The sequence below is a fragment of the Ranitomeya variabilis genome, chromosome 2, assembly GCF_051348905.1.
Source record: "Ranitomeya variabilis isolate aRanVar5 chromosome 2, aRanVar5.hap1, whole genome shotgun sequence".
Taxonomy (NCBI): domain Eukaryota; kingdom Metazoa; phylum Chordata; class Amphibia; order Anura; family Dendrobatidae; genus Ranitomeya; species Ranitomeya variabilis.
Window position 1 is genome coordinate 442121772 of NC_135233.1, and position 26350 is coordinate 442148121.

Here is a 26350-nt window from a genome sequence, read left to right on the forward strand (position 1 = left end):
GCTCCCTCCAACAGATAACGCCATTCCTCCAGCGCCAATCTTATGGCCAATAGTTCCTTGTCACCAATGGCGTAATTCCTCTCCGAGGCGGAGAAGATCTTGGAAAAGAAACCACAAGTAGCCAGTTGTCCGGAAGAGGATCTTTGTGGGAGAGTACTGCACCAGCACCAATGGCAGAAGCGTCTACCTCAAGAATTAAGGACTTGTTGACCTCAGGCCGACGGAGTACGGGAGCCGAGGCAAAGGCTTGCTTCAGAGAGCAAAAAGCATCTTCAGCTTCAGAAGACCAGATGTGGGGGTTGGAACCCTTGCCAGTCAAAGCAGCAATTGAGGCGACCAGAGTGGAGAAGTGTGGGATAAACTGCCGGTAGTAATTTGCGAACCCGAGAAAGCGTTGGATAGCTTTCATTCCCTGAGGACGTGGCCAGTTAAGTAGATACTTTTTCCGGGTCCATTTGCAAGCCAGAGTCAGAAATTATATAGCCAAGAAATGGTAGCGAAGACTGCTCAAAAACGCACTTCTCGAGTTTGGCATAAAGACAGTTATCTCTAAGACGAGACAGCACTTTGCGGACATCCCTTCTGTGGGAAGCAAGATCTGAGGAGAACACCAGAATGTCATCTAAATATACCACCACACAGGAGTAGAGTAGATCTCGGAAATCATCATTCACAAACTCCTGGAACACCGCTGGAGCATTACACAAGCCGAAAGGCATGACTAAATACTTATAGTGGCCATCTCGGGTGTTAAAAGTGGTTTTCCATTCGTCTCCTGAACAAATACGGATTAGGTTGTACGCTCCACGAAGATCCGATTTCGTGAAAATTCGGGCTCCCCTCAGGCGATCAAACAACTCAAGAATGAGGGGTAGCGGGTACTTGTTCTTGATCGTGAGATTGTTGAGACCACGGTAGTCTATACAAGGACGAACGGACGAAGAAAAGACCCGCACCTGCAGGGGAGGAAGATTTGCGAATAAAACCTTTGGATAAATTCTCCTGGACGTATTCAGTCATGGCTTGAGTCTCGGTAGGAGACAACGGGTAGATTCGACCACGGGGAGGAGTAGAGCCCGGAACAAGATCAATTGGGCAGTCGTAGGGTCGATGCAGAGGTAAAGTCTCTGCCTCTTTCTTATCGAAGACATCCAGGAAAGACAAATACGAAGAAGGTAAATTTGAAGACACCGAAATTGGATGAGAAGGTCTTCTGGGCAAAACAGGAAGCAGACAGTTACTCTGGCAGAAGAGTCCCCAACGCAGGATTTCACCAGACCGCCAGTCAATACAAGGCTCGTGAGTCCTCAACCATGGAAGTCCAAGAAGAAACGTGTGGGACAAAGAAGGCAGCACATAGAAGATGATCATCTCTTGATGCAGGATTACAATTTGAAGTTCCAGTTCTTCGGTTACCAACGTAACGGACTCCTGCAGAGGTTGGCCATCAACTGACGCAATCTGTCGACGAGTCTCCAGGGATCTGACCGGAATCCGCAATCTCCTAACTGCCTCGAGTTGAATAAAGTTCCCGGCTGCCCTGGAATCTATATAGGCAGTCAGAGAAACATTTATTACCCAGATGTAAAAGAACAGAAAGAGTGAGGGGTAGAGAGGGTTCTGGGATACCTAGGGAGACCTCTCTTACCTGTCCTAGGTGGAGGCTTTTCCCGGCCTCAAATGACAGGAACCCAAGAGATGAGACGCACTACCACAATAGAAACAGAGACCTTGAGTAAGTCTTTCTTTCCGACGTTGCTCCACAGGCTTAAGACAATCCACCTGCATGGGTTCTGGGGCAGGATTAGCAGAAGAAGACTCAGACCGTGGATGGGAAGGACTAGGAGAAACAGGAGGAAGTCGAGGAAATCTCTCTCTAGCGGACACTCGAGAATGTTCTTGAAAACGTAAGTCAATGCGGGTTGCCAACGAGATGAGATCCTCCAAGGAAGTCGGAGTATCACATCCCGCCAACTCATCCTTAATTCGAGGAGAAAGCCCCCACCAGAAGGCTCCCACCAAAGCCTCATTATTCCATCCTAACTCAGATGAAAGGGTGCGAAACCGGATAGCGTATTGACTCACCGAAAGAGTACCTTGTAGAAGGTTGAACAAAGACTCGGTGGTAGAGGCCAAAAGACCCAGTTCATCAAGTACTTTGCGAAAAGTATCAAGGAAGGTGGAGAGTTGAGAAACAAGACGATCATCCCGCTCCCAGAGAGGATTAACCCATGCCAAGGCCTCAACCTCTAAGTGAGAGATAACAAAAGCCACTTTAGAACGGTCAGTGGGATACTGCATAGGAAGTAACTCAAAATGAAGCTGGCATTGATTTAAAAACCCTCTACATAATTTAGGATCCCCACTATAACGAGGAGGTTTAGCCAGACGGGGAGGTGGATGAGGAGCCGGGGCCTGAGAAGAGACGGGAGCAGAAGACTGGAGGGCGCGAAGACAATCATCCACAGAAGCCATAAAATTTAGAATATGAGTTGAGTGTCACGCTATTGGGCCAGCTCCTGTTGGAGACTAGCTAACTGTGAAGCGCTCCCAGGATCAGAGGCCTGCAGGGACAAAAGACAAGATTCCAAGGTTTTCAAAAAGGACATAATCCTAGACTGATTTTCCCTAAGGAACAATAATTCTTCTGGGTAGGAGTCTGGATACCAGCGGGATCCATGGCCTGTCTGTACTGTAAGGTCTTTCAAAACACCTGGAGTGGACCCGCAGATCCGCGACAATGAACCTCCCAAGGGTGAGGTGACCAGGTAGACCACCCCCTATACAGGGAGCGTTAGGGGCAGGCGCAAGGGAGACTATTACCGCAGAAGCTGGAACCCAGAACAGGTAGAAAGAGATACTAAATAGAGAAGCTGGACGTAGAACGGACAGAGCGGGAAAGACGAGGTACGGTTTGTTATATGCAGAGTACAGGCGGGACTAAGAGACCCTGGGAAGAGGAAGACACAAAGGAAGCAGGACAGGACAGAGACACCTGACCGACAGGGTAAGGAGAGGACACTGGGAGGACTAGTCTGGACGAGGAAACAAGGAAACCTGGGAAAGGCAGAGAAGATGAACTGGCTGGACAGAGAGGAGACTCAGAACAGGCAGTGCTAGACAAAAGTGGGCCAGAGTCAAAGAAGCACAATTGACAGACAGGCAAGGAGCACCAGAAGGAATTACCTTAAATACATGGCGTGCTGTAGGACTTCCGGGTCAGGGTCCTCCAGGAACACAGAGAGGAGATACAGAGCATCTGTAAATCATAGAGAGGAAGTGCGTGTGCGCAGAGGAGCGCTGGAGTGGGTGGTGCGCACGCGTACCCGACGAGAGCCAGGGAGCGGAGAAGACTGAAGGAGGGGACACGCGCCTGCAGGAGGAACGTGCCGCAGCTGATAAGTATGAGCGGAGATGGCGGCGGTGGACCTGGCAGCAGGAGCGACAGGAGGAGCGCACCTTGGCAGGTAAGTATGAGCGGAGGGAGCGGCGGTGGTCCTAGCAGCAGGCATGGCTGCAGAAGAGGAAGCCGTGACAGTATACTTGTGCAAGATTTGTGTCCTAATATTTTATGAACTGCTGTTTGTTTGCATTGCCGCTGTAATACCGTAATTTCCCCAGGGATCACTAAAGTGTATCATAACATATCGTATCTAGAGGAACGAGATCTGTGGGGGCACCTACGTGAGCTGCGTCGGTAGGGGGAATAGCAAGAATTAGAGGGACAGCAATGATGATGGCGGGAATCTTCGGAGGAGGATGGGGAGGGTCTGCGGCGTATATGCCTGCGACTGTCATGGTTAGAGAATGTGTTGGTGATGCTTATTTCGAGGCTAAGGGGGTCGTTATGCTGGCTATGGGCCATGACTAGAGGTGTGGGGCGTGATGAAAGAGATGGCGTTATATCCGCGAGAGTTGCCACATGGGATATGCTTGAAGGGGTTGATGGAAAATCGTTATCGATTTGTGTCTGAGTGTTTGGGGGTGTTGGTGGTGTGCTGTTTATGATTGGCGTGTTCATGTTACGTGTGACAATGTGCGTACTTGTGACATACTGTATTGGCTGCAGAGCGCGCTGGTCGGACCAATCAGCGTGCTCTGCGACCCCTGTTGGGGGCTCTGCGAACTGACCCCGCGGCCCCCTGTGCAGGCATTGCAGCTGTGACTGCAGTAGGGAGATTGTGGGCCAGGTAGTGTCTGGCTGGTGGTCCGCAGTGGTGTAGTTTGCGGGACCTGCCAGGAGCCATGGGCGCATGCTGTGGGGGCTTGGGGCTGTGGGGGCTTGGGGCGCAACACCAGGTGTGGAAGTGGGCGGGGCCACCATGGTTCGCCCTGCGCTTTGGGCGGAAGCTTGGGCATGGACGGTAGCTGCAGAGAATGGAGACCGGAACAAGTGGGCCTGTGGTCCGGGCTTCACGACGTCGGCCGCGGCGCTCAGCGATCATGGCGCCCGCCGTACCCCCCGGAGCGGTGGACGGGGCAGCAGCGCGGGCACGGCAACTGGAAAGCGCCGCCTCCCTGCCGACATGAAGACGCTCCGGGGGCGGAAGGAGCACGCAGAGTGTATACCCGCCGCACCATCGGGAGTGTGGACACCGGTGGCTACGGAAGGGGCCGCGGGCTGGCCAGGGGAGGACAGCTCTCCCGCAAGCGCGGCGGTTGGCAGTGGTGAGTCAACAGAGGGGGAGACGGCCTAGAAGAGGGGACCAAGAGATACCGAGCGACGCTGCCTGCGTGGACTAAGGAGAGGTCAGGAGCCCTGGGGGATGTTGATGAAGGGGGCCTGAGGGGAGGCTAGGGAGTCATGAGAGGGCACAGGGAGGTGAGCACCTAGGCCAGACATAAGGGCTTGTAACCATTGCTCACCTTCCTGTGCTGCTTTCTGCCGCAGGGCCTCGATCATGGCTTTGGACATAGCTGCAGGGGGGGATCCGACACGACAACAGCTTCCAGGAGTCAGCTGGGGACACACTTCTACCTCATTCGCTAATATAGGTTATGCGAAACGCGAGTCAGAATTCATGGCCGGGGAACAAGAGAATTGCTACATTATGCAGGGTTTGTATTAAGCCCTTCCCGACCCATGACGCCACGTAGGCGTCATGAAAGTCTGTGCCAATCCGACCTGTGACGCCTATGTGGCGTCATGGACGGATCGCGTCCCTGCAGATCGGGTGAAATGTTTAACTCCAATTTCACCCGATCTGCAGGGACAGGGGGAGTGGTGCTTCAGCCCAGGGGGGGTGGCTTCACCCCTCCGTGGCTACGATCGCTCTGATTGGCTGTTGAAAGTGAAACAGCTAATCAGAGCGATTTGTAATATTTCACTATGAAAACTGGTGAAATATTACAATCCAGCCATGGCCGATGCTGTAATATCATCGGCCATGGCTGGAAACCCTGATCTGTCCACCCCCCACCGCCACCGATCGCCTCCCCAGTCCTCCATCCTGTGCTCCGCTCCCCTCCGTCGTCCTGTCCGCTCCCCCGTCCTTCTGTCCGCTCCCCCCGTGCTCCGATCCCACCCCCCCATGCTCCGATCACCCCCGTGCTCCGATACCCCCCCTCATACTTACTGGGCCTCCTGGTGTCCATCCGTCTTCTCCACGGGCGCCGCCATCTTCCAAAATGGTGGGCGCATACGCAGTGCGCCCGCCGAATCTGCTGGCCAGCAGATTCGTTCCAGCTACATTTTGATCACTGTGATAAAACCTATCACAGTGATCAAAATAAAAAAAATAGTAAATGAACCCCCCCCCTTTATCACCCCCATAGGTAGAGACAATAATAAAATTAAGAAAATATTTTTTTTTTCCACTAGGGTTAGAACTAGGGTTAGGGGTAGGGTTAGGTTTAGGGTTAGGGGTAGGGTTAGGGTTAGGGTTAGCGTTAGAATTAGGCTATGTGCACACGGTGCGGATTTGGCTACGGATCCGCAGCGGATTGGCCGCTACAGATTCGTAGCAGTGTTCCATCAGGTTTACAGTACCATGTATACCTATGGAAAACCAAATCTGCTGTGCCCATGGTGAGGAAAATACCGCGCGGAAATGCTGCGTTGTATTTTCCGCAGCATGTCAATTCTTTGTGCGGATTTCGCAGCATTTTACACCTGTTCCTCAATAGGAATCCGCAGGTGAAATGCACATAAAAAACACTGGAAATCCGCGGTAAATCAGCAGGTAAAACGCAGTGCCTTTTACCTGCGGATTTTTCAAAAATGGTGCGGAAAAATCTCACACGAATCCGCAATGTGGGCACATAGCCTTAGGGTTGGAATTAGAGTTAGGGTTGGAATTAGGGCTAGGGTTGGAAATAGGGTTAAGAATAGGCTTGTGGTTAGGGTTATGGTTAGTGTTAGGGGTGTGTTGGGGTTAAAGTTGGGGTTAGGGTTGGGATTAGGGTTAGGGTTGGGATTAGGGTTAGGGTTGTGGTTAGGGGTGTGTTGGGGTTAGGGTTGTGATTAGGGTTATGGCTAGAGTAGGGGTTAGGGGTGTGTTGGGGTTAGTGTTGGAGTTAGAATTGATGGGTTTCCACTGTTTAGGCACATCAGGGGTCTCCAAACGCAACATGGCGCCACCATTGATTCCAGCCAGTCTTGCGTTCAAAAAGTCAAATGGTGCTCCCTCCCTTCCGAGCCCTGACGTGCGCCCCAAACAGTGGTTTACCCCCACATATGGGGTACCAGCATACTCAGGACAAACTGGGCAACAATTATTGGGGTCCAATTTCTCCTGTTACCCTTGCGAAAATAAAAAATTACTTGCTAAAACATAATTTTAGAGGAATGAAAAATGATTTTTTATTTTCACGGCTCTGCGTTATAAACTTCTGTGAAGCACTTGGGGGTTCAAAGTGCTCACCACATATCTAGATAAGTTCCTTGGGGGATCTAGTTTCCAAAATGGGGGAACTTGTGGGGGATTTCTACTGTTTAGGCACATCAGGGGCTCTGCAAATGGAATGTGACGCCCGCAGACCACTCCATCAAAGTCTGCATTTCAAAACATCACTACTTCTCTTCCGAGCCCCGACTTGTGCCCAAACAGTGGTTTACCCCCACATATGGGGTATCAGTGTACTCAGGACAAACTAGGCAACAACTATTAGGGTCCAATTTATCCTGTTCCCCTTGTGAAAATAAAAAATTGCTTGCTAAAACATCATTTTTGAGAAAAGAAAAATGATTTTTTATTTTCACGGCTCTGCGTTATAAATTTCTGTGAAGCACTTGGGGGTTCAAAGTGCTCACCACACATCTAGATTAGATCCTTGGGGGGTCTAGTTTCCAAAATGGGGTCACTTGTGGGGGAGCTCCAATGTTTAGGCACACAGGGGCTCTCCAAACGCGACATGGTGTCTGCTAATGATTGGAGCTAATTTTCCATTGAAAAAGCCAAATGGCGTGCCTTCCCTTCCGAGCCCTGCCATGCGCCCAAACAGTGGTTTACCCCCACATATGGGGTATTATCGTACTCAGGACAAACTGGCAACAACATTTGGAGTCCAATTTCTCCTGTTACCCTTGGGAAAATAAAAAATTCCGGGCTAAAAATCATTTTTGAGGAAAGAAAAATTATTTTTTATTTTCACGGCTCTGCGTTATAAACTTCTGTGAAGCACCTGGGGGTTTAAAGTGCTCACTATGCATCTAGATAAGTTCCTTGGGGGGTCTAGTTTCCAAAATGGGGTCACTTGTAGGGGAGCTCCAATGTTTAGGCACATGGTGTCCGCTAACGATTGGAGCTAATTTTCCATTCAAAAAGTCAAATGGCGCGCCTTCCCTTCCGAGCCTTGCCGTGCACCCAAACAATGGTTTACCCGCACAAATGAGGTATCTGCGTACTCAGGAGAAATTGCCCAACAAATTTTAGTATCCATTTTATCCTGTTACCCATGTGAAAATGAAAAAATTGAGGCTAAAAGAAATTTTGTGTGAAAAAAAGTACTTTTTAATTTTTACGGATCAATTTGTGAAGCACCTGAGGGTTTAAAGTGCTCACTATGCTTCTAGATAAGTTCCTTGGGGGGTCTAGTTTCCAAAATGGGGTCACTTGTTTAGGCACACGGGGGCTCTCCAAACGCAACATGGTGTCCGCTAAAGATTGGAGCCAATTTTTCATTCAAAAAGTCAAATGGCACTCCTTCCCTTCCGAGCCCTGCCGTCCGCCCAAACAGTGGTTTACCCCCACATGTGAGGTATCAGCGTACTCAGGACAAATTGGACAACAGCGATCGTGGTCCAGTTTCTCCTTTTACCCTTGAGAAAATAAAAAAATTGCGCACGCTCATTTTCTACTTATTGTTGGTCACTACTGTTATAATGCAGAGTATATATTGTTATTTTTAGAGCACCTATGTAGTATTTATATCATACATTTCCATTCATCATTATTTATTTCCCTGTATTTTTTTACCTTTTTGAATTATAACATTAATTCATTGTTCTCCTGTTCTCCCTTGTTTTTTAGCAATGGCTTGACTTTTGTGTTATTTTTAAAGCCAATTGTAGTTTATAAATATACATTTTTTGTTCTTTTTTTTTTTGTTTTATATTCTTTAATCATGATCGGCGAGCATTAGTATAGTATATTATCATTCCTGGTATAACTTGGTTTTGTTTTTCTTCAAATATTTTTTCATTATTTTTGCATTTCCTCTTAAGATTGATTGTTTTTCTCCTCCCAGCAATCCCCACAACACAGGTAATAGACAGCATGGTGTCACTACTCTTTTACTCTAGGCTCTGGTTCTCATAAGGTCTATTATGTATTTAGACTTGTTTTACAATTATGCACTTGCACCTTAATACAAGTCATTTTTAGCCCTTACATGATATCCTCCCTTGACCTGATATATTGAGATATGTTTACAGTTTATGCACTTGCACCTTAGCATTAGCTACCTCTAGCCATTACAGGCAGACTGTGTATCAATCACACTGGTCTTTCTGAAATGTATTCCAATAATCCAGAGCTTGCTGTTGCACCTTTGTTTCATATATGCTAAAACCACTAAAACACTTTGACCTATTCAGGATTTATTGGCTTTTATGATCTTGTATGTGGTTGTCATCACTATAAGGCTAGGATCACATTGCGTTAGTGCAGTCCGTTTAGCGCATACGCTAACGGACTGCGTTAACACAATGTCCAAAAAGGGATCGTGTTTAGCAATCGCGCTAGCGCAGATGCCCGATCTGCGCTAGCGAGAACGGACCCAAAAACGCTGCAGACAGCGTTCGAGGTCCGTCACAAAATAACGGAACATCGCTAACGCATGCCAAAAATGGCATGCGTTAGGGATGTGTTACATACATTGTGGTCAATAGGTGCGCTAACGGATCCGTTACATTGCGTTAGTGCCGCTATGAAACGGATTCCGTCAGCGGACACCCACTAACGCAATGTGAACCTAGCCTAAATCATGTTATGGGTTGCTTGGAGCTCACTCTGCCCTGTTTGACTCCCCTTTCTATATTGATGATCCTCAATTTTAACCTATTGTGAATAAAATATTTTAGTTTTACTTTTGGTCTTGTACTTCCTCTTTCTTTTTCGATTAATATAATTATGGTATCATGCAGAACATTACTAATAGAATCAAAGAGAGAGAGAATTTGTAATTTAAACTTTCATTTATCAGAACAATCACTCAATTTTGCTACTCTGATAGAAGTAGAACTTTACAATTTTACAATTGTCCCCTACCCACGCTCACTCAAGCATAGCACTTGTCAGTGTGTCCTGATCCTCTGAGCTAGCGTCTGCTGCCCAGTTATGTGACTTTATCTAAGGACTCCCTGCGCCACCATTACCTGGACATACCCTTGACATTCCCAGATAGCTCCCTATATTTGGTACTGTCCTGTTGGATAAAGGATAAAAATGTATATTACAGCGTATAACTAACTGTAGGTTCATAGATTATTACAGCACTCCATATTCCAGTCTCTCCACACAGTTACACTTTGCAGCAGACATAATGATAGGAGAATGACGATGAGACTTACCAGCTACGAGGCTGATGAGGTTGAAGATTATGATCCCAGTCTTCAGGGGAAACATTTGGGATAGGCATAAAGTGAGCTCCATATTAGTTGTATAATAACAAATGATAGAACCATCTTTAGTTCATAACTAACTACATTTCCTGCCCTAAGCAGTAATTTACTTTCACTTTTTCTTTTACAGACCGAGCTATACTTGTATTGGTCCTTTGGGGGGGGGGGGGGGGGGGGTGGTAGCTGGGATTGGAGGTATCATGTGTCCTGAGAGAGCATTTTAGTCTCTGTTATTGAGAATCGCTGTCCTCAGCCTGTTTTCAAAGAGCTGACATGGGCGAGGCTCAATTCAGAGCATGTCAGTGTTCCATATTACACCTTGGGGAATGCTGAAAAGCAGTCTGTTTGAAGAATAGAAGACAGGGTGCATAGACTCACCGCTGTGGCTGTCAGAAATATGGGAAAAAAAGCACTTTTCTGTTGGGTGTTAAAATGTTGTCTTTTTCAGTTTTTTTTTTATTAGCAAAAAACGAGCAAGATATATAAAACGTTAAAAATGAAGTAGGAAGAACTAATTGCCTAAAGTGGTTGTCCACTACTCGGACAACCATTTTTCTTTATATTAGATATTTACCAGTGTGAAATAAAAATAACAGATACTCAATTCCCACACCGCCACAATTGTGCCAATGTTGGAGTTGGATCTCCAAAGGCTTGTGTAACAATGGCTGCAATGGTCATAAGGAATAACAATCAGCAGCCACGAATGGACAGCAGTTCTCACACTTCCTTTTGCCCTCCAAGGTTATTCTAAAGAAAGTGTGTTGAGCAGTCACTGATTGTTATGCCAGGGGACTACTGCAGCCAATGTCATATGAGCCCTGGGACACCTGGCAAAGACACCACTGGAATGGTGCAGTCACGGAGCTGAGCATCTATTATTTTCATTTTACACTGGGCAATGTAGTACTTCAGAAGGAGAAGTGTTTTAAGGGGTTGTTCAGTACTCAAAGTGGTTATCCAGGACTATTATATTGATGGCCTGCTGTAATGATAAGTCATCATCAATATGTGATCGTGGGGGTGCAACACCCGGCACTTCCGACCCTTGGTTGTTATGCAGCCAAGCGTAAGCACTCAGTTTCTGTTATACATATTGCTGTGCTGTATCTCCTTGTAGTGAAAAAGTAGACGAATTGCAGAAATTTCAGCCTTTCTTTTTTTTTATGTAGAGCCGTTAAAAATGAAGTCTGTATTCTGATTGGTTGATATGAGCAGCTGCGGCACATTTTCTGTCCATAAGTTCTGATGATTCTTCCCCAGGAGTCAGTAGTATTGTTCGTTAAGCCACTAAGGGACTTTGAGTGGTAAGCGGCTTTCTCGGAGGTGTTAAAAAAGTGCCATACTGTAGCTGCTCCTGCTCCTCCCCTGCAGAACTAATCTTTTTTTATTTCTATGTTGTACAAAAACACAATGCAGAACTGCAGGTAATATATATATATATAGTTATTTTTATTTTGTACATTTTTGTTCTGTGTGATGTATAAAGAAACAAGACAATCTGAAAATAGATGAATCTGAGTATTTGTGATGACACAAATATACATGGAATATGCCCCCCACCAAATAAATATATATTATGTTTTATTACTTTATGTTAAAATATATCTTCATCTTTTACATATAGAATTAATCTACAGTGTGACTTTGTAAATACATTGCCCATCTAGTAATTATTCTAAATTGCATCCTGTGTTATACTCCAGAGCTGCATTCACAATTCTACAGCTTGAGAGCTGGGAGTTCAGTGGCAGCACAGAGATTGTTCTTGTGATTTGCATTTTGGGAATTTTCATCTTTACACCGGATATTGTAAAGCTGTCTTATTTCAGGAATCCTAACTCTTCCCTGCAATGCGATGTCTGTGGATAAACTTGCTGTTTCCAATAATAACCAGCAGAATAGTGAGTGCAGCTCTGAAGTATAATGCAGGATATAATTCAGGATCAGCACAAGGTAAATAATGTAATTTATCTATAAGGTGATTAAACCTTTTATATGTAGATTAAATCAATACATAAGATGTTCATAGGACACGTGGTTTAAATATAATGTTTAAAATACCATATAGAGCAATAGAAACTAAGAGATAGAAAGACAGACATAAGTGATAAAAAACATGAGTCTGGAATGGAATATTTCTTGATTTCTGGATGCAGAATAAAGTGCTAGGCATGCTCTAGACCTGGTGATTGGTGGCAGGCTATGGAGGAACAGGGGTGCTGGTACGCTGTACAGTCCCTTTCCATAGACAATAAAGGTTGCATAAAAAAACAAACATCAAAAATACAAAAGAACGATACATCACTGAGGTCTCACGGTGACGGAGGTGAAACAGTTTGTGCCTCATTAAACCTGTGGACATTTGTGCTATTTCCTTAAATGAAATCCCAAGAGCATCGGGGCTACGCTGGATTCTGATGGACAGTGTTACAAAGAATTTCCATCTTCAAGGAGCCATACACTTTAACAAAAACTTAGCAGCAATAAAGTGCAACTTTCTATATACTCTGTCCTGGTTCCGCCTCCTCTGATCACGGGGTTAATGTGTGGAGTGAGGGGCATTGGTGTCAAGGTGGCAGTGTCCATCTAGTTCTATAACAGATGCGTATATACAAGCACTTTTCTGATGAAACTTTCAGTACAAGATTTCCTACATCTCCACTGACGCCACTCATCTGGCCCAGGAGGTACAATCAGGAGGGGTGTATAGAAGCGAGCTGCGCTCACTGGTCAGTCATCCTTTGCTGTCAAGTTGTAAGAAATTATTAAATAATTAAATCTAAAACTTGACATAAAAAGACGACTGGTTTTTATTTACATTATTATTTTTATAAGGTGGAAATGCCTTTTAAGGAAAATGATCTTCAGCCAGGCAAGTACTCAGCACTGCAAACAGGACAAAACATGGTATGAAATCTGCATAATTCTATCAGTCCCTGTGAAACATAACCATAAGTTATTCTGTAGCTCATGCTTGCTTGTTAACCTAGCGTTTTAACCTTTTCGTCACTTGAAAGGTGGTTAAGTCACACATTAGGATAATAACTAATGGAAGCGACCATTCCCAGGCTTCACTCCCTTAATGTCCAGGCAAGAGGAGTTAACAATGATGTTGGAGGTGCAATACGTTGTGTCCGTGCTGTCCATTTTTAGATTTTATTTAAAGACAAAGTTGATGAAAAGCTGACAGGCAAGAAAAAGGCAGAGAAGGAGCCAATGGCGGGAATTCAGCAAAGAGGCCCTGGATGGTGAGCATGCAGAAAACGAGCGGTGAGATGTCAGAGAATTGAGGTTCCTGTAAGCAGAGAAACAAGAGGCAAATATTATACAGTGCTGTAGTGAGAGCAAAGAGATAAGAAACCGGCATAAAAAAATATAATAATGTATCAATATCAAGCAATGAAAAGTGAAATATCTCATTGCTACTAATAGACCTTTCATATTTGGATGCAGTTGTATATCACTCATAGTCAGTTCTAATCTTACCCATAGGAGCAGTATTATAGTAGTTATATTCTTGTACATAGGGGCAGTATTATAGTAGTTATATTCTTGTATATAGGAGCAGTATTATAGTAGTTATAGTCTTGTACATGGGGCAGTATTATAGTAATTTATATTCTTATACATAGGAGCAGTATTATAGTAGTTATATTCTTGTACATAGGGGCAGTATTATAGTAGTTATATTCTTGTATATAGGAGCAGTATTATAGTAGTTATAGTCTTGTACATGGGGCAGTATTATAGTAGTTATATTCTTGTACATAGGGGCAGTATTTTAGTAGTTATATTCTTGTACATAGGAGCAGTATTATAGCAGTTATATTCTTGTACATAGGGGCAGTATTATAGTAGATATATTCTTGTACATAGGGCCAGTATTATAGTAGTTATATTCTTGTACATATGGGGCAGTATTCTAGTAGCTATATTCTTGTACATAGGAGCAGTATTATAGTAGTTATATTCTTGTACATAGGAGCAGTATTATAGTAGTTATATTCTTGTACATAGGAGCAGTATTATAGTAGATATATTCTTGTACATAGGAGCAGTATTATAGTAGTTATATTCTTGTACATAGGAGCAGTATTATAGTAGTTAGATTCTTGTGCATAGGGCAGTATTATAGTACCGTAGTTATATTCTTGTACATAGGGCAGTATTATAGTACCGCAGTTATATTCTTGTACATAGAGGCAGTATTATAGTAGTTACAGTTAGGTCCATATATATTTGGACAGAGACAACATTTTTCTAATTTTGGTTACAGACATTACCACAATAAATTTTAAACAAAACAATTCAGATACAGTTGAAGTTCAGACTTTCAGCTTTCATTTGAGGGTATCCACATTAAAATCGGATGAAGGGTTTAGGAGTTTCAACTCCTTAACATGTGCCACCCTGTTTTTAAAGGGACCAAAAGTAATTGGACAATTGACTCCAAGGCTATTTCATGGGCAGGTGTGGGCAATCCCTTCGTTATGTCATTCTCAATTAAGCAGATAAAGGGCCTGGAGTTGATTTGAGGTGTGGTGTTTGCATTTGGAAGGTTTTGCTGTGAAGTAAACATGCGGTCAAAGGAGCTCTCCTTGCAGGTGAATCAAGCCATCCTTAAGCTGCGAAAACAGAAAAAACCCATCCGAGAAATTGCTACAATATTAGGAGTGGCAAAATCTACAGTTTGGTACATCCTGAGACAGAAAGAAAGCACTGGTGAACTCATCAATGGAAAAAGACCTGGGCGCCCACGGAAGACAACAGTGGTGGATGATCGGAGAATAATCTCCATGGTGAAGAGAAACCCCTTCACAACAGCCAACCAAGTGAACAACACTCTCCAGGAGGTCGGCGTATCAATATCCAAATCTACCATAAAGAGAAGACTGCATGAAAGTAACTACAGAGGGTTCACTGCACGGTGCAAGCCACTCATAAGCATCAACAATAAAAGGCTAGACTGAACTTTGCTAAAAAACATCTAAAAAAGCCAGCACAGTTCTGGAAGAACATTCTTTGGACAGATGAAACCAAGATCAACCTCTACCAGAATGATGGAAAGAGAAAAGCATGGCGAAGGCTTGGTACAGCTCATGACCCAAAGCATTCCACATCATCTGTAAAACCCGGCGGAGGCAGTGTGATGGCTTGGGCATGCATGGCTGCCAGTGGCACTGGGTCACTAGTGTTTATTGATGTGACACAGGACAGAAGCAGCCGAATGAATTCTGAGGTATTCAGAGCCATACTGTGTGCTCAGATCCAGCCAAATGCAGCCAAACTGATTGGTCGTCGTTTCATACTACAGATGGACAATGACCCAAAACATAAAGCCAAAGCAACCCAGGAGTTTATTAAAGCAAAGAAGTGGAATATTCTTGAATGGCCAAGTCAGTCACCTGATCTCAACCCAATTGAGCAGCATTTCACTTGTTAAAGACTAAACTTCAGACAGAAAGGCCCACAAACAAACAGCAACTGAAAACCACCACAGTGAAGACCTGGCAGAGCATCAAAAAGGAGGAAACACAGCGTCTGGTGATGTCCATGAGTTCAAGACTTCAGGCAGTCATTGCCAACAGAGGGTTTTCAACCAAGTACTAGAAATGAACATTTTATTTAAAATTATTGAATCTGTCCAATTACTTTTGGTCCCTTTAAAAACAGGGTGGCACATGTTAAGGAGTTGAAACTCCTAAACTCTTCATCCAATTTTAATGTGGATACCCTCAAATGAAAGCTGAAAGTCTGAACTTCAACTGCATCTGAATTGTTTTGTTTAAAATTCATTGTGGTAATGTTTATAACCAAAATTGGAAAAATGTCTCTGTCCAAATATATATGGACCTAACTGTATATTCTTGTACATAGGAGCAGTATTATAGTAGTTATATTCTTGTACATTGGAGCAGTATTATAGTAGTTATATTCTTGTACATAGGGGCAGTATTATAGTTATATTCTTGTACATAGGGGGCAGTATTATAGTAGTTATATTTTTTACATAGGGCAGTATTATAGTAGTTATATTCTTGTATATAGGAGCAGTATTATAGTAGATATATTCTTGCATATAGGAACAGTATTATAGTAGTTATATTCTTGTACATAGGGGCAGTATTATAGTAGTTATATTCTTGTACATAGGAGCAGTATTATAGTAGTTATATTCTTGTACATAGGGGCAGTATTATAGTAGTTATATTCTTGTACATAGGAGCAGTATTATAGTAGTTATATTCTTGTACATAGGGGCAATATTATAGTAGTTATATTCTTGTACATAGGAGCAATATTATAGTAGTTATATTCTTGTACATAGGAGGCAGTATTATTGTAGTTATATTCTTGTACATAGGGGCAGTATTATAGTAGTTATATTCTTGTACATAGGGGCAGTATTATAACTCACCTATTTATATCCTGTTGTGTTTTCTGCAGTGATAACACTGCAGCCTGGATTTCTTTAAGTTCATGTTTCTCTTTTCCACACTGAGAACATGGTCCCTGAAAACCTAAAAACACAAAAACGTAAAAAATTAATGCTTGGTATGTATCGTCACCTCCCAGCACTTGTTGGAATAACAACTGCATATATTATCGTTAACCTAAGATCTGTGACAAGGCGGGTTTTACATGTAGTGATAATGTAACAGGTAGGCAATCATCAGGGGAGAAAAACATAATGGCACTGCATAGCAATGTATGCATTAACTTGTGCTTGTGTGGGATGCAGGGTTGCCTACCTAATAAAAAAAATGTTCTGGACCACTAGACTCAAATTCACAGTCTAAAATTTTTACTGACATGTGACATGCCCCTGAAGACCTGAATAGAAATGCTCTCCAACAAAGAAAGGAATCTAAGAGGATAAAAATCATACCTGACCTGTCTTTGATCAAAAGATAGCCAACGTAGAAAGCAGATCAAATGTGTAAATGCGAGTCTATCAATAAAAGCAGCATGAAGCTCAATTATATAACACAAAGAATAACATAAGACACGCCACATAGTCCTCCATAAAGTATAATGAACCCACATAGTGCTCCATGCAGTATAATGAGCCTCATATATTACCCGATACAGAATGGGCCTCATATATTACTCCATACAAAATAATGTCCCCATATATTGCTCTATACAATATAATGGAACCCCAAATACTGCTACACAGTATAATGGGCTCCATATATTGCTCCATATAGAATAATGGCCCCATATATTGCTCCATACAGTATAATGGCCCCATATATTGCTCCATACAGTATAATGGCCCCATATATTGCTCCATACAGTATAATGGCCCCATTATATTGCTCCATACAGTATAATGGACCCCATATAATGTTCCAGGCAGTATAATGGACCCCATATACAGTGGGGAAAAAAAGTATTTAGTCGGCCACCAATTGTGCAAGTTCTCCCACTTAAAAAGATGAGAGAGGCCTGTAATTGACATCATAGGTAGACCACAACTATGAGAGTTAAAATGAGAAAACAAATCCAGAAAATCACCTTGTCTGATTTGGCAAGATTTATTTTGCAAATTATGGTGGAAAATAAGTATTTTGGTCAAACCCGCAGCGTATACTGACTGTGTGCACATACCCCAATATATCTGCATACAGGAAATCACTTTTTTTTTTCCTTCGCAGAAGCCTACTTTCAATTAGCTTTATTTCAAGTGACAAAAACGCATGCGGAAAAACCGCATCAAAAACGCAGGTGACCTGCCAGTGACTTCAGATGCAGATTTGGTGCAGGTTTCACCTGCGTCAAATCCTGAGCCATTCCTGATCGGTGCACATATCCTTATGGACCTTGACCATGTGGTCATTCAGTTACTTCTATAATACACTGCATTTTATGTATTTTGTCCTTCCTTTATCTAACTGATTAGATGCCACCATTGCATACTTGCCAACATTTCCAATGCAAAAATGTAACAAAATGATTGGTACAGGGTGAACTGTGTTAAACTTACAATTAGTTACAAAATGACGCATAGTCTGCCATTTTCAGTATAACTGATACATTCCGGGACACAGTAAGCCAACTATTGGATGACAGTCTAAAGAGACACCAAATATATCATTCAGTGTGAGCCTCTGAAAGACATTTGTTGAATTTTGAGACTTTCTAGTTAAGTTTACACTGTCTGATTAGTAAAGAAACCCTGGTATGTTATGTTTAGTTCTGGACAAATGGATATAGAGAACACCAAGGAAATAATGAATAGAGGGTGAACTCAGTATGAAGACAGCTTTATTACTATTAAGGTTTTTTTCACCATAGGCCGTCATTTTCATAGAAGACTTCACTGATCAGATTTTTAAAACGTAGGAGTTTTCCAAAAACAATGGATATCTATATGTGTCTGATAGGAGGGTCATAACAAACCGTCATCATCGGAAGATTCATGTCTGGGCTCAGGAGTGGAGCAGCTGCTCTCCGTGGTCTGGCTGCTGATGGATGGCTGCTTGCTGGCTTTCCGATGTCTTCCTTCATGGATTCCTCTCTAGTAAAATATGTAAGAAATCAGAATCGGGACTCATGATATCACAGCGTGAAGCATTAGACTTCAGAAATATTGTATCAGGAAAAAAATACAAACCTGAAACCCCTCAACTCCCAAAATGACAAAAAGTGGGGGTTTTTTTGCAAGTTCCTCACATAAAGCTGCTCTTAATGTAATATATTACCTTATAGAGAAGTTAAGTCTTAATGCTCACAATTTAGACAGTACCACTGTAGAGAGTGTAAGGCAGAGGCAGCCTCCCTCTACTGCGCACATGATAAAAAGTATCCCCTTATTTCAAAAGATTACCAGCAGAGGGAGCTCTTGCCTACCTGGAACTCCAACAGGCATAATTTGCATTTTAGGTATCTGATGTCACTTTTAGGCCAATTTGTAAATTAATATGAATGGTTTTATATATTCTACAATCTGTCTTCTTTATTTTACACAGGTTATATATATATATATATATATATATATATATATATATATATATATATATATATATATATATATATATATATATATATACAGTACAGACCAAAAGTTTGGACACACCTTCTCATTTAAAGATTTTTCTGTGTTTTCATGACTATGAAAATTGTACATTCACACTGAAGGCATAAAAACTGTGAATTAACACATGTGGATTTATATACTTAACAAAAAAGTGTGAAACAACTGAAATTATGTCTTATATTCTAGGTTCTTCAAAGTAGCCACCTTTTGCTTTGATGACTGCTTTGCACACTCTTGGCATTCTCTTGATGAGCTTCAAGAGGTAGTCACCGGGAATGGTCTTCCAACAATCTTGAAGGAGTTCCCAGAGATGCTTAGCACTTGTTGGCCCTTTTGCCTTCACTCTGCGGTCCAGCTCACCCCAAACCATCTTGATTGTGTTCAGGTCTGGTGACTGTGGAGGCCAGGTCATCTGGCGTAGCACCCCATCACTCTCCTTCTTGGTCAAATAGCCCTTACACAGTCTGGAGGTGTGTTTGGGGTCATTGTCCTGTCGAAAAATAAATGATGGTCCAACTAAACGCAAACCGGATGGAATAGCATGCCGCTGCAAGATGCTGTGGTAGCCATGCTGGTTCAGTATGCCTTCAATTTTGAATAAATCCCCAACAGTGTCACCAGCAAAGCACCCCCACACCATCACACCTCCTCCTCCATGCTTCACATGGGAACCAGGCATGTAGAGTCCATCCGTTCACCTTTTCTGCGTCGCACAAAGACACGGTGGTTGGAATCAAAGATCTCAAATTTGGACTCATCAGACCAAAGCACAAATTTCCACTGGTCTAATGTCCATTCCTTGTGTTCTTTAGCCCAAACAAGTCTCTTCTGCTTGTTGCCTATCCTTAGCAGTGGTTTCCCTAGCAGCTATTTTACCATGAAGGCCTGCTGCACAAAGTCTCTTCTTAACAGTTGTTGTAGAGATGTGTCTGCTGCTATAACTCTGTGTGGCATTGACCTGGTCTCTAATCAAGCTGCTGTTAACCTGAGATTTCTGAGGCTGGTGACTCAGATAAACTTATCCTCAGAAGCAGAGGTGACTCTTGGTCTTCCTTTCCTGGGGCGGTCCTCATGTGAGCCAGTTTCTTTGTAGCGCTTGATGGTTTTTGCCACTGCACTTGGGGACACTTTCAAAGTTTGCCCAATTTTTCAGACTGACTGACCTTCATTTCTTAAAGTAATGATGGCCACTCGTTTTTCTTTACTTTGCTTTTTTCTTGCCATAATACAAATTCTAACAGTCTATTCAGTAGGACTATCAGCTGTGAATCCACCAGACTTCTGCACAACACAACTGATGGTCCCAACCCCATTTATAAGGCAAAAAATCCCACTTATTAAACATGACAGGGCACACCTGTGAAGTGAAAACCATTCCCGGTGACTACCACTTGAAGCTCATCAAGAGAATTCCAAGAGTGTGCAAAGCAGTCATCAAAGCAAAAGGTGGCTACTTTGAAGAGCCTAGAATATAAGATATATTTTCAGTTGTTTCACACTTTTTTGTTAAGTACCGTATATACTCGAGTATAAGCCGACCCGAGTATAAGACGACCCCCCTAATTTTGCCACAAAAAACTGGGAAAACTTATTGACTCGAGTATAAGCCTAGGGTGGAAAATGCAGCAGCTACCGGTGAATTTCAAAAATAAAAATAGATGCTCCATACCGTTCATTATGGCCCCATAGATGCTCCATATAAAGCTGTGCCACATATAATGCTCTGCACCGTTCATTATGGCCCCATAGATGCTCGACATAAAGCTGTGCCATATATAATGCTCTGCACCGTTCATTATGGCCCCATAGCTGTACCATAGAAAGCTGTGCCATATAGTGCTCTGCACCGTTCATTATTGCCCCATAGCTATGCCATATAGTGCTCTGCACCGTTCATTATTGCCCCATAGCTGTGCCATATAGTGCTCTGCACCGTTCAGAATTGCCCCATAGCTGTACCATATAGTGCTCTGCACCGTTCATTATTGCCCCATAGCTGTGCCATATAGTGCTCTGCACCGTTCATTATTGCCCCATAGCTGTGCCATATAGTGCTCTGCACCGTTCATTATTGCCCCATAGCTGTGCCATATAGTGCTCTGCACCGTTCATTATTGCCCCATAGCTGTGCCATATAGTGCTCTGCACCGTTCATAATTGCCCCATAGCTGTGCCATATAGTGCTCTGCACCGTTCAGAATTGCCCCATAGCTGTGCCATATAGTGCTCTGCACCGTTCATTATTGCCCCATAGCTGTGCCATATAGTGCTCTGCACCGTTCATTATTGCCCCATAGCTGTGCCATATAGTGCTCTGCACCGTTCATTATTGCCCCATAGCTGTGCCATATAGTGCTCTGCACCGTTCAGAATTGCCCCATAGCTGTGCCATATAGTGCTCTGCACCGTTCATTACTGCCCCATAGCTGTGCCATATAGTGCTCTGCACCGTTCATTATTGCCCCATAGCTGTGCCATATAGTGCTCTGCACCATTATTGTCCCATAGCTATGCCATATAGTGCTCTGCACCGTTCATAATTGCCCCATATATGTACCATATAGTGCTCTGCATCGTTCATTATTGCCCCATAGCTATGCCATATAGTGCTCTGCACCGTTCATTATTGCCCCATAGCTGTGCCATATAGTGCTCTGCACCATTATTGCCCCATAGCTGTGCCATATAGTGCTCTGCACCGTTCATTATTGCCCCATAGCTGTGCCATATAGTGCTCTGCACCGTTCATTATTGCCCCATAGCTGTGCCATATAGTGCTCTGCACCGTTCCTTATTGCCCCATAGCTGTGCCATATAGTGCTCTGCACCGTTCATAATTGCCCCATAGATGTACCATATAGTGCTCTGCACCGTTTATTATTGCCCCATAGCTGTGCCATAGAAAGCTGTGCTGCTGCTGCAATAAAAATAATAAATGACATACTCACCTCTCTTGCTTGCAGCTCCTCAGCGTCTCGTCCCGGCGTCTCTCCGCACTGACTGATCAGGCAGAGGGCGGCGCGCACACTATATGCGTCATCGCGCCCTCTGACCTGCACAGTCAGTGCGGAGAGAGAGACGCCGGGAAGATGGATCGGCGCCCGGCGTGTGGAACGCGGACAGGTGAATATGTAATACTTACCTGCTCCCGGCGTCCCGCTCCTTCCCCCGGACAGCTGGTCTTCGGTGCCGCAGCCTCTTCCTCTGTCAGCGGTCACCGTTACCGCTGATTAGAGAAATGAATAGGCGGCTCCGCCCCTATGGGATCCACTCCCATAGGGGCGGAGCCGCCTATTCATTTCTCTAATGAGCGGTCCCACGTGACCGCTGACAGAGGAAGAGCTGCGGCACCCAGAGACCGTGGGACGGGCAGGGGGAGCGCCAGGAGCCCCGGAAGCAGGTAAGTATGCCTCAGCGCCCTCTTCCCCTCACCCGCCGACCGTGACTCGAGTATAAGCCGAGAGGGGCACTTTCAGCCCAAAAATTTGGGCTGAAAATCTCGGCTTATACTCGAGTATATACGGTATATAATTCCACATTTGTTAATTCATAGTTTTGATGCCTTCAGTGTGAATGTACAATTTTGATAGTCATGAAAATACAGAAAAATCTTTAAATGAGAAGGTGTGGCCAGACTTTTGGTCTGTACTGTATATATACGGTATATATATATATATATATATATATATATATATATATATATATATATATTTTTTATTTATTTATTTTTTCAAAAACATTTTTTTACACTTTATTTTACAGTCCCCAAATGGAACTTCAACCTGCAATTATTCATTATTTATTATAATTATTGTTCTATATACTGCAAATACCTTTGGATTGCAATATACAATAAAAATGACGGCCTCCTATGAAGCCCTGCCTGCAGCACTAGTACCAAGATGCCATAGAGGGGGGCTTTCAGCAGACCATGCGCAACCAATCTATACCTCTCAATCACATTGAAGGGGGTGAGATGGATGCCTGAACAGGCACGCCACTGGGATTCTGTGACTTAAATTCCATTGTCAGAGATTTTAAGTGGCATTTAAGTGGTTAAACAGCAGAGATTGGATCTAGCTCTGATCTCTACTGTTAGAGGCAGGGGTACTTGTCTATATAAAACTATTGATACTTGTCCTGTGATACCTGATGATACCTGCCCTGTGATACCTGCTGATACCTGCCCTGTGAACCTGCCCTGTGATACCTGCTGATACCTGCCCTGTGATACCTTCCCTGATATCTGATGATACCTGCCCTATGATACCTGCTGATACCTGCCCTGTGATACCTGTCCTGTGATACCTGCCCTGTGATACCTGCCCTGTGATATCTGCTGATACCTGCCCTGTGATACCTGCTGATACCTGCCCTGTGATACCTGATGATACCTGCCCTGTGATACCTGCTGATACCTGCCCTGTGATACCTGTCCTGTGATACCTGCCCTGTGATACCTGCTGATACCTGCCCTGTGATACCTGCTGATACCTGCCCTGTGATACCTGCTGATACCTGCCCTGTGATACCTGATGATACCTGCCCTGTGATACCTGTCCTGTGATACCTGCCCTGTGATACCTGCTGATACCTGCCCTGTGATACCTGCTGATACCTGCCCTGTGATACCTGCTGATACCTGCCCTGTGATACCTGATGATACCTGCCCTGTGATACCTGCCCTGTGATACCTGATGATACCTGCCCTGTGATACCTGATGATACCTGCCCTGTGATAATTGATGATACCTGCCCTGTGATATCTGCTGATACCTGCCCTGTGATACCTGCTGATACCTGCCCTGTGATACCTGCCATGTGATACCTGCCCTGTGATATCTGCTGATACCTGCCCTGTGATACCTGCCATGTGATACCTGCCCTGTGATATCTGCTGATACCTGCCCTGTGATACCTGCCATGTGATACCTGCCCTGTGATATCTGCTGATACCTGCCCTGTGATACCTGCCCTGTGATACCTGCTGATACCTGCCCTGTGATACCTGCCATGTGATACCTGCTGATACCTGTCCTGTGATACCTACCCTGTGATACCTGCTGATACTTGCCCTGTGATATCTGCTGATACTTGCCCTATGATACCTGATGATACCTGCCCTGTGATACCTGCCCTGTAATACCTGCTGATACCTGCCTTGTGATACCTGATGATACCTGCCCTGTGATACCTACCCTGTGATACCTGATGATACCTGCCCTGTGATATCTGCTGATACCTGCCCTGTGATATCTGCTGATACCTGCCCTGTGATATCTGCTGATACCTGCCCTGTGATACCTGATGATACCTGCCCTGTGATAATTGATGATACCTGCCCTGTGATACCTGCTGATACCTGCCCTGTGATACCTGCCCTGTGATGCCTGCCCTGTGATATCTGCTGATACCCGCCCTGTGATACCTGCCCTGTGATATCTGCTGATACCTGCCCTGTGATACCTGCCCTGTGATATCTGTTGATACCTGCCCTGTGATACCTGCCCTGTGATATCTGCTGATACCTGCCCTGTGATATCTGCTGATACCTGCCCTGTGATATCTGCTGATACCTACCTTGTGATACCTGCTGATACCTGCCCTGTGATATCTGCTGATACCTGCCCTGTGATATCTGCTGATACCTACCTTGTGATACCTGCTGATACCTGCCCTGTGATACCTGCCCAGTAATATCTGCTGATACCTGCCCTGTGATACCTTCCCTTTGATATCTGCTGATAACTGCCCTGTGATACCTGCACTGTGATATCTGCTGATACCTGCCCTGTGATATCTGCCCTGTGATATCTGCTGATACCTGCCCTGTGATATCTGCTGATACCTGCCCTGTGATATCTGCTGATACCTACCTTGTGATACCTGCTGATACCTGCCCTGTGATACCTGCCCAGTAATATCTGCTGATACCTGCCCTGTGATACCTTCCCTTTGATATCTGCTGATAACTGCCCTGTGATACCTGCACTGTGATATCTGCTGATACCTGCCCTGTGATACCTGCCCTGTGATATCTGCTGATACCTGCCCTGTGATACTTTCCCTGTGATATCTGCTGATACCTGCCCTGTGATACCTGCCCTGTGATATCTGCTGATACCTGCCCTGTGATATCTGCTGATACCTGTCCTGTGATATCTGCTGATACCTACCTTGTGATACCTGCTGATACCTGCCCTGTGATACCTGCCCAGTAATATCTGCTGATACCTGCCCTGTGATACCTTCCCTTTGATATCTGCTGATACCTGCCCTGTGATACCTGCACTGTGATATCTGCTGATACCTGCCCTGTGATACCTTCCCTGTGATATCTGCTGATACCTGCCCTGTGATATCTGCTGATACCTGCCCTGTGATACCTGCCCTGTGATACTTGCCCTGTGATATCTGCCCTGTGATACCTGCTGATACCTGCCATGTGATACCTTCTGATACCTGCCCTGTGATACCTACCCTGTGATACCTGCTGATACTTGCCCTGTGATACCTGCTGATACTTGCCCTGTGATATCTGCTGATACCTGCCCTGTGATACCTGCTGATACCTGCCCTGTGATACCTGCTGATACCTGCCCTGTGATAATTGATGATACCTGCCCTGTGATACCTGCTGATACCTGCCCTGTGATAATTGATGATACCTGCCCTGTGATATCTGCTGATACCTGCCCTGTGATACCTGATGATACCTGCCCTGTGATACCTGATGATACCTGCCCTGTGATAATTGATGATACCTGCCCTGTACTACCTGCTGATACCTGCCCTGTGATATCTGCTGATACCTGCCCTGTGATACCTGCCCTGTGATACCTGCTGATGCCTGCCCTGTGATACCTGCCCTGTGATACCTGCCCTGTGATATCTGCTGATACCTGCCCTGTGATACCTGCCCTGTGCTACCTGCCCTGTGATATCTGGTGATACCTGCCCTGTGATACCTGCCCTGTGATATCTGCTGATACCTGCCCTGTGATACCTGCCCTGTGATACCTGCTGATGCCTGCCCTGTGATACCTGCCCTGTGATATCTGCTGATACCTGCCCTGTGATACCTGCCCAGTGATATCTGCTGATACCTGCCCTGTGATACCTGCCCTGTGATATCTGCTGATACCTGCCCTGTGATACCTGCCCAGTGATATCTGCTGATATCTGCCCTGTGATACCTGCTGATACCTGCCCTGTGATACCTGCCCTGTGATACCTGCCCT

General features: G+C 44.4%; 2 protein-coding genes across 3 annotated transcripts in view; both read right to left on the reverse strand.

The window, feature by feature from the left end:
• LOC143806507 (uncharacterized) overlaps nt 1–10163 on the reverse strand; it is a 126792-nt gene extending 116629 nt beyond the window's left edge. The window contains exon 1 of the mRNA XM_077287120.1: nt 10013–10163. Coding sequence (XP_077143235.1) covers nt 10013–10094 — 82 coding nt within the window. The 5' untranslated portion in view covers nt 10095–10163. The remainder of the gene's footprint in view (nt 1–10012) is intronic.
• Nucleotides 10164–11486: 1323 nt separating this feature from the next.
• Nucleotides 11487–26350, reverse strand: part of OSBPL5 (oxysterol binding protein like 5) — a 133652-nt gene continuing 118788 nt past the window's right edge. For both annotated transcript variants that reach the window (XM_077287127.1, XM_077287128.1), the window contains exons 20-22: nt 18473–18590; nt 16485–16587; nt 11487–13361 (exon numbers count right to left, since the gene is read on the reverse strand). In XM_077287127.1, the coding sequence (XP_077143242.1) occupies nt 13223–13361; nt 16485–16587; nt 18473–18590 (360 nt within the window). In that variant the 3' untranslated portion in view covers nt 11487–13222. The remainder of the gene's footprint in view (nt 13362–16484; nt 16588–18472; nt 18591–26350) is intronic.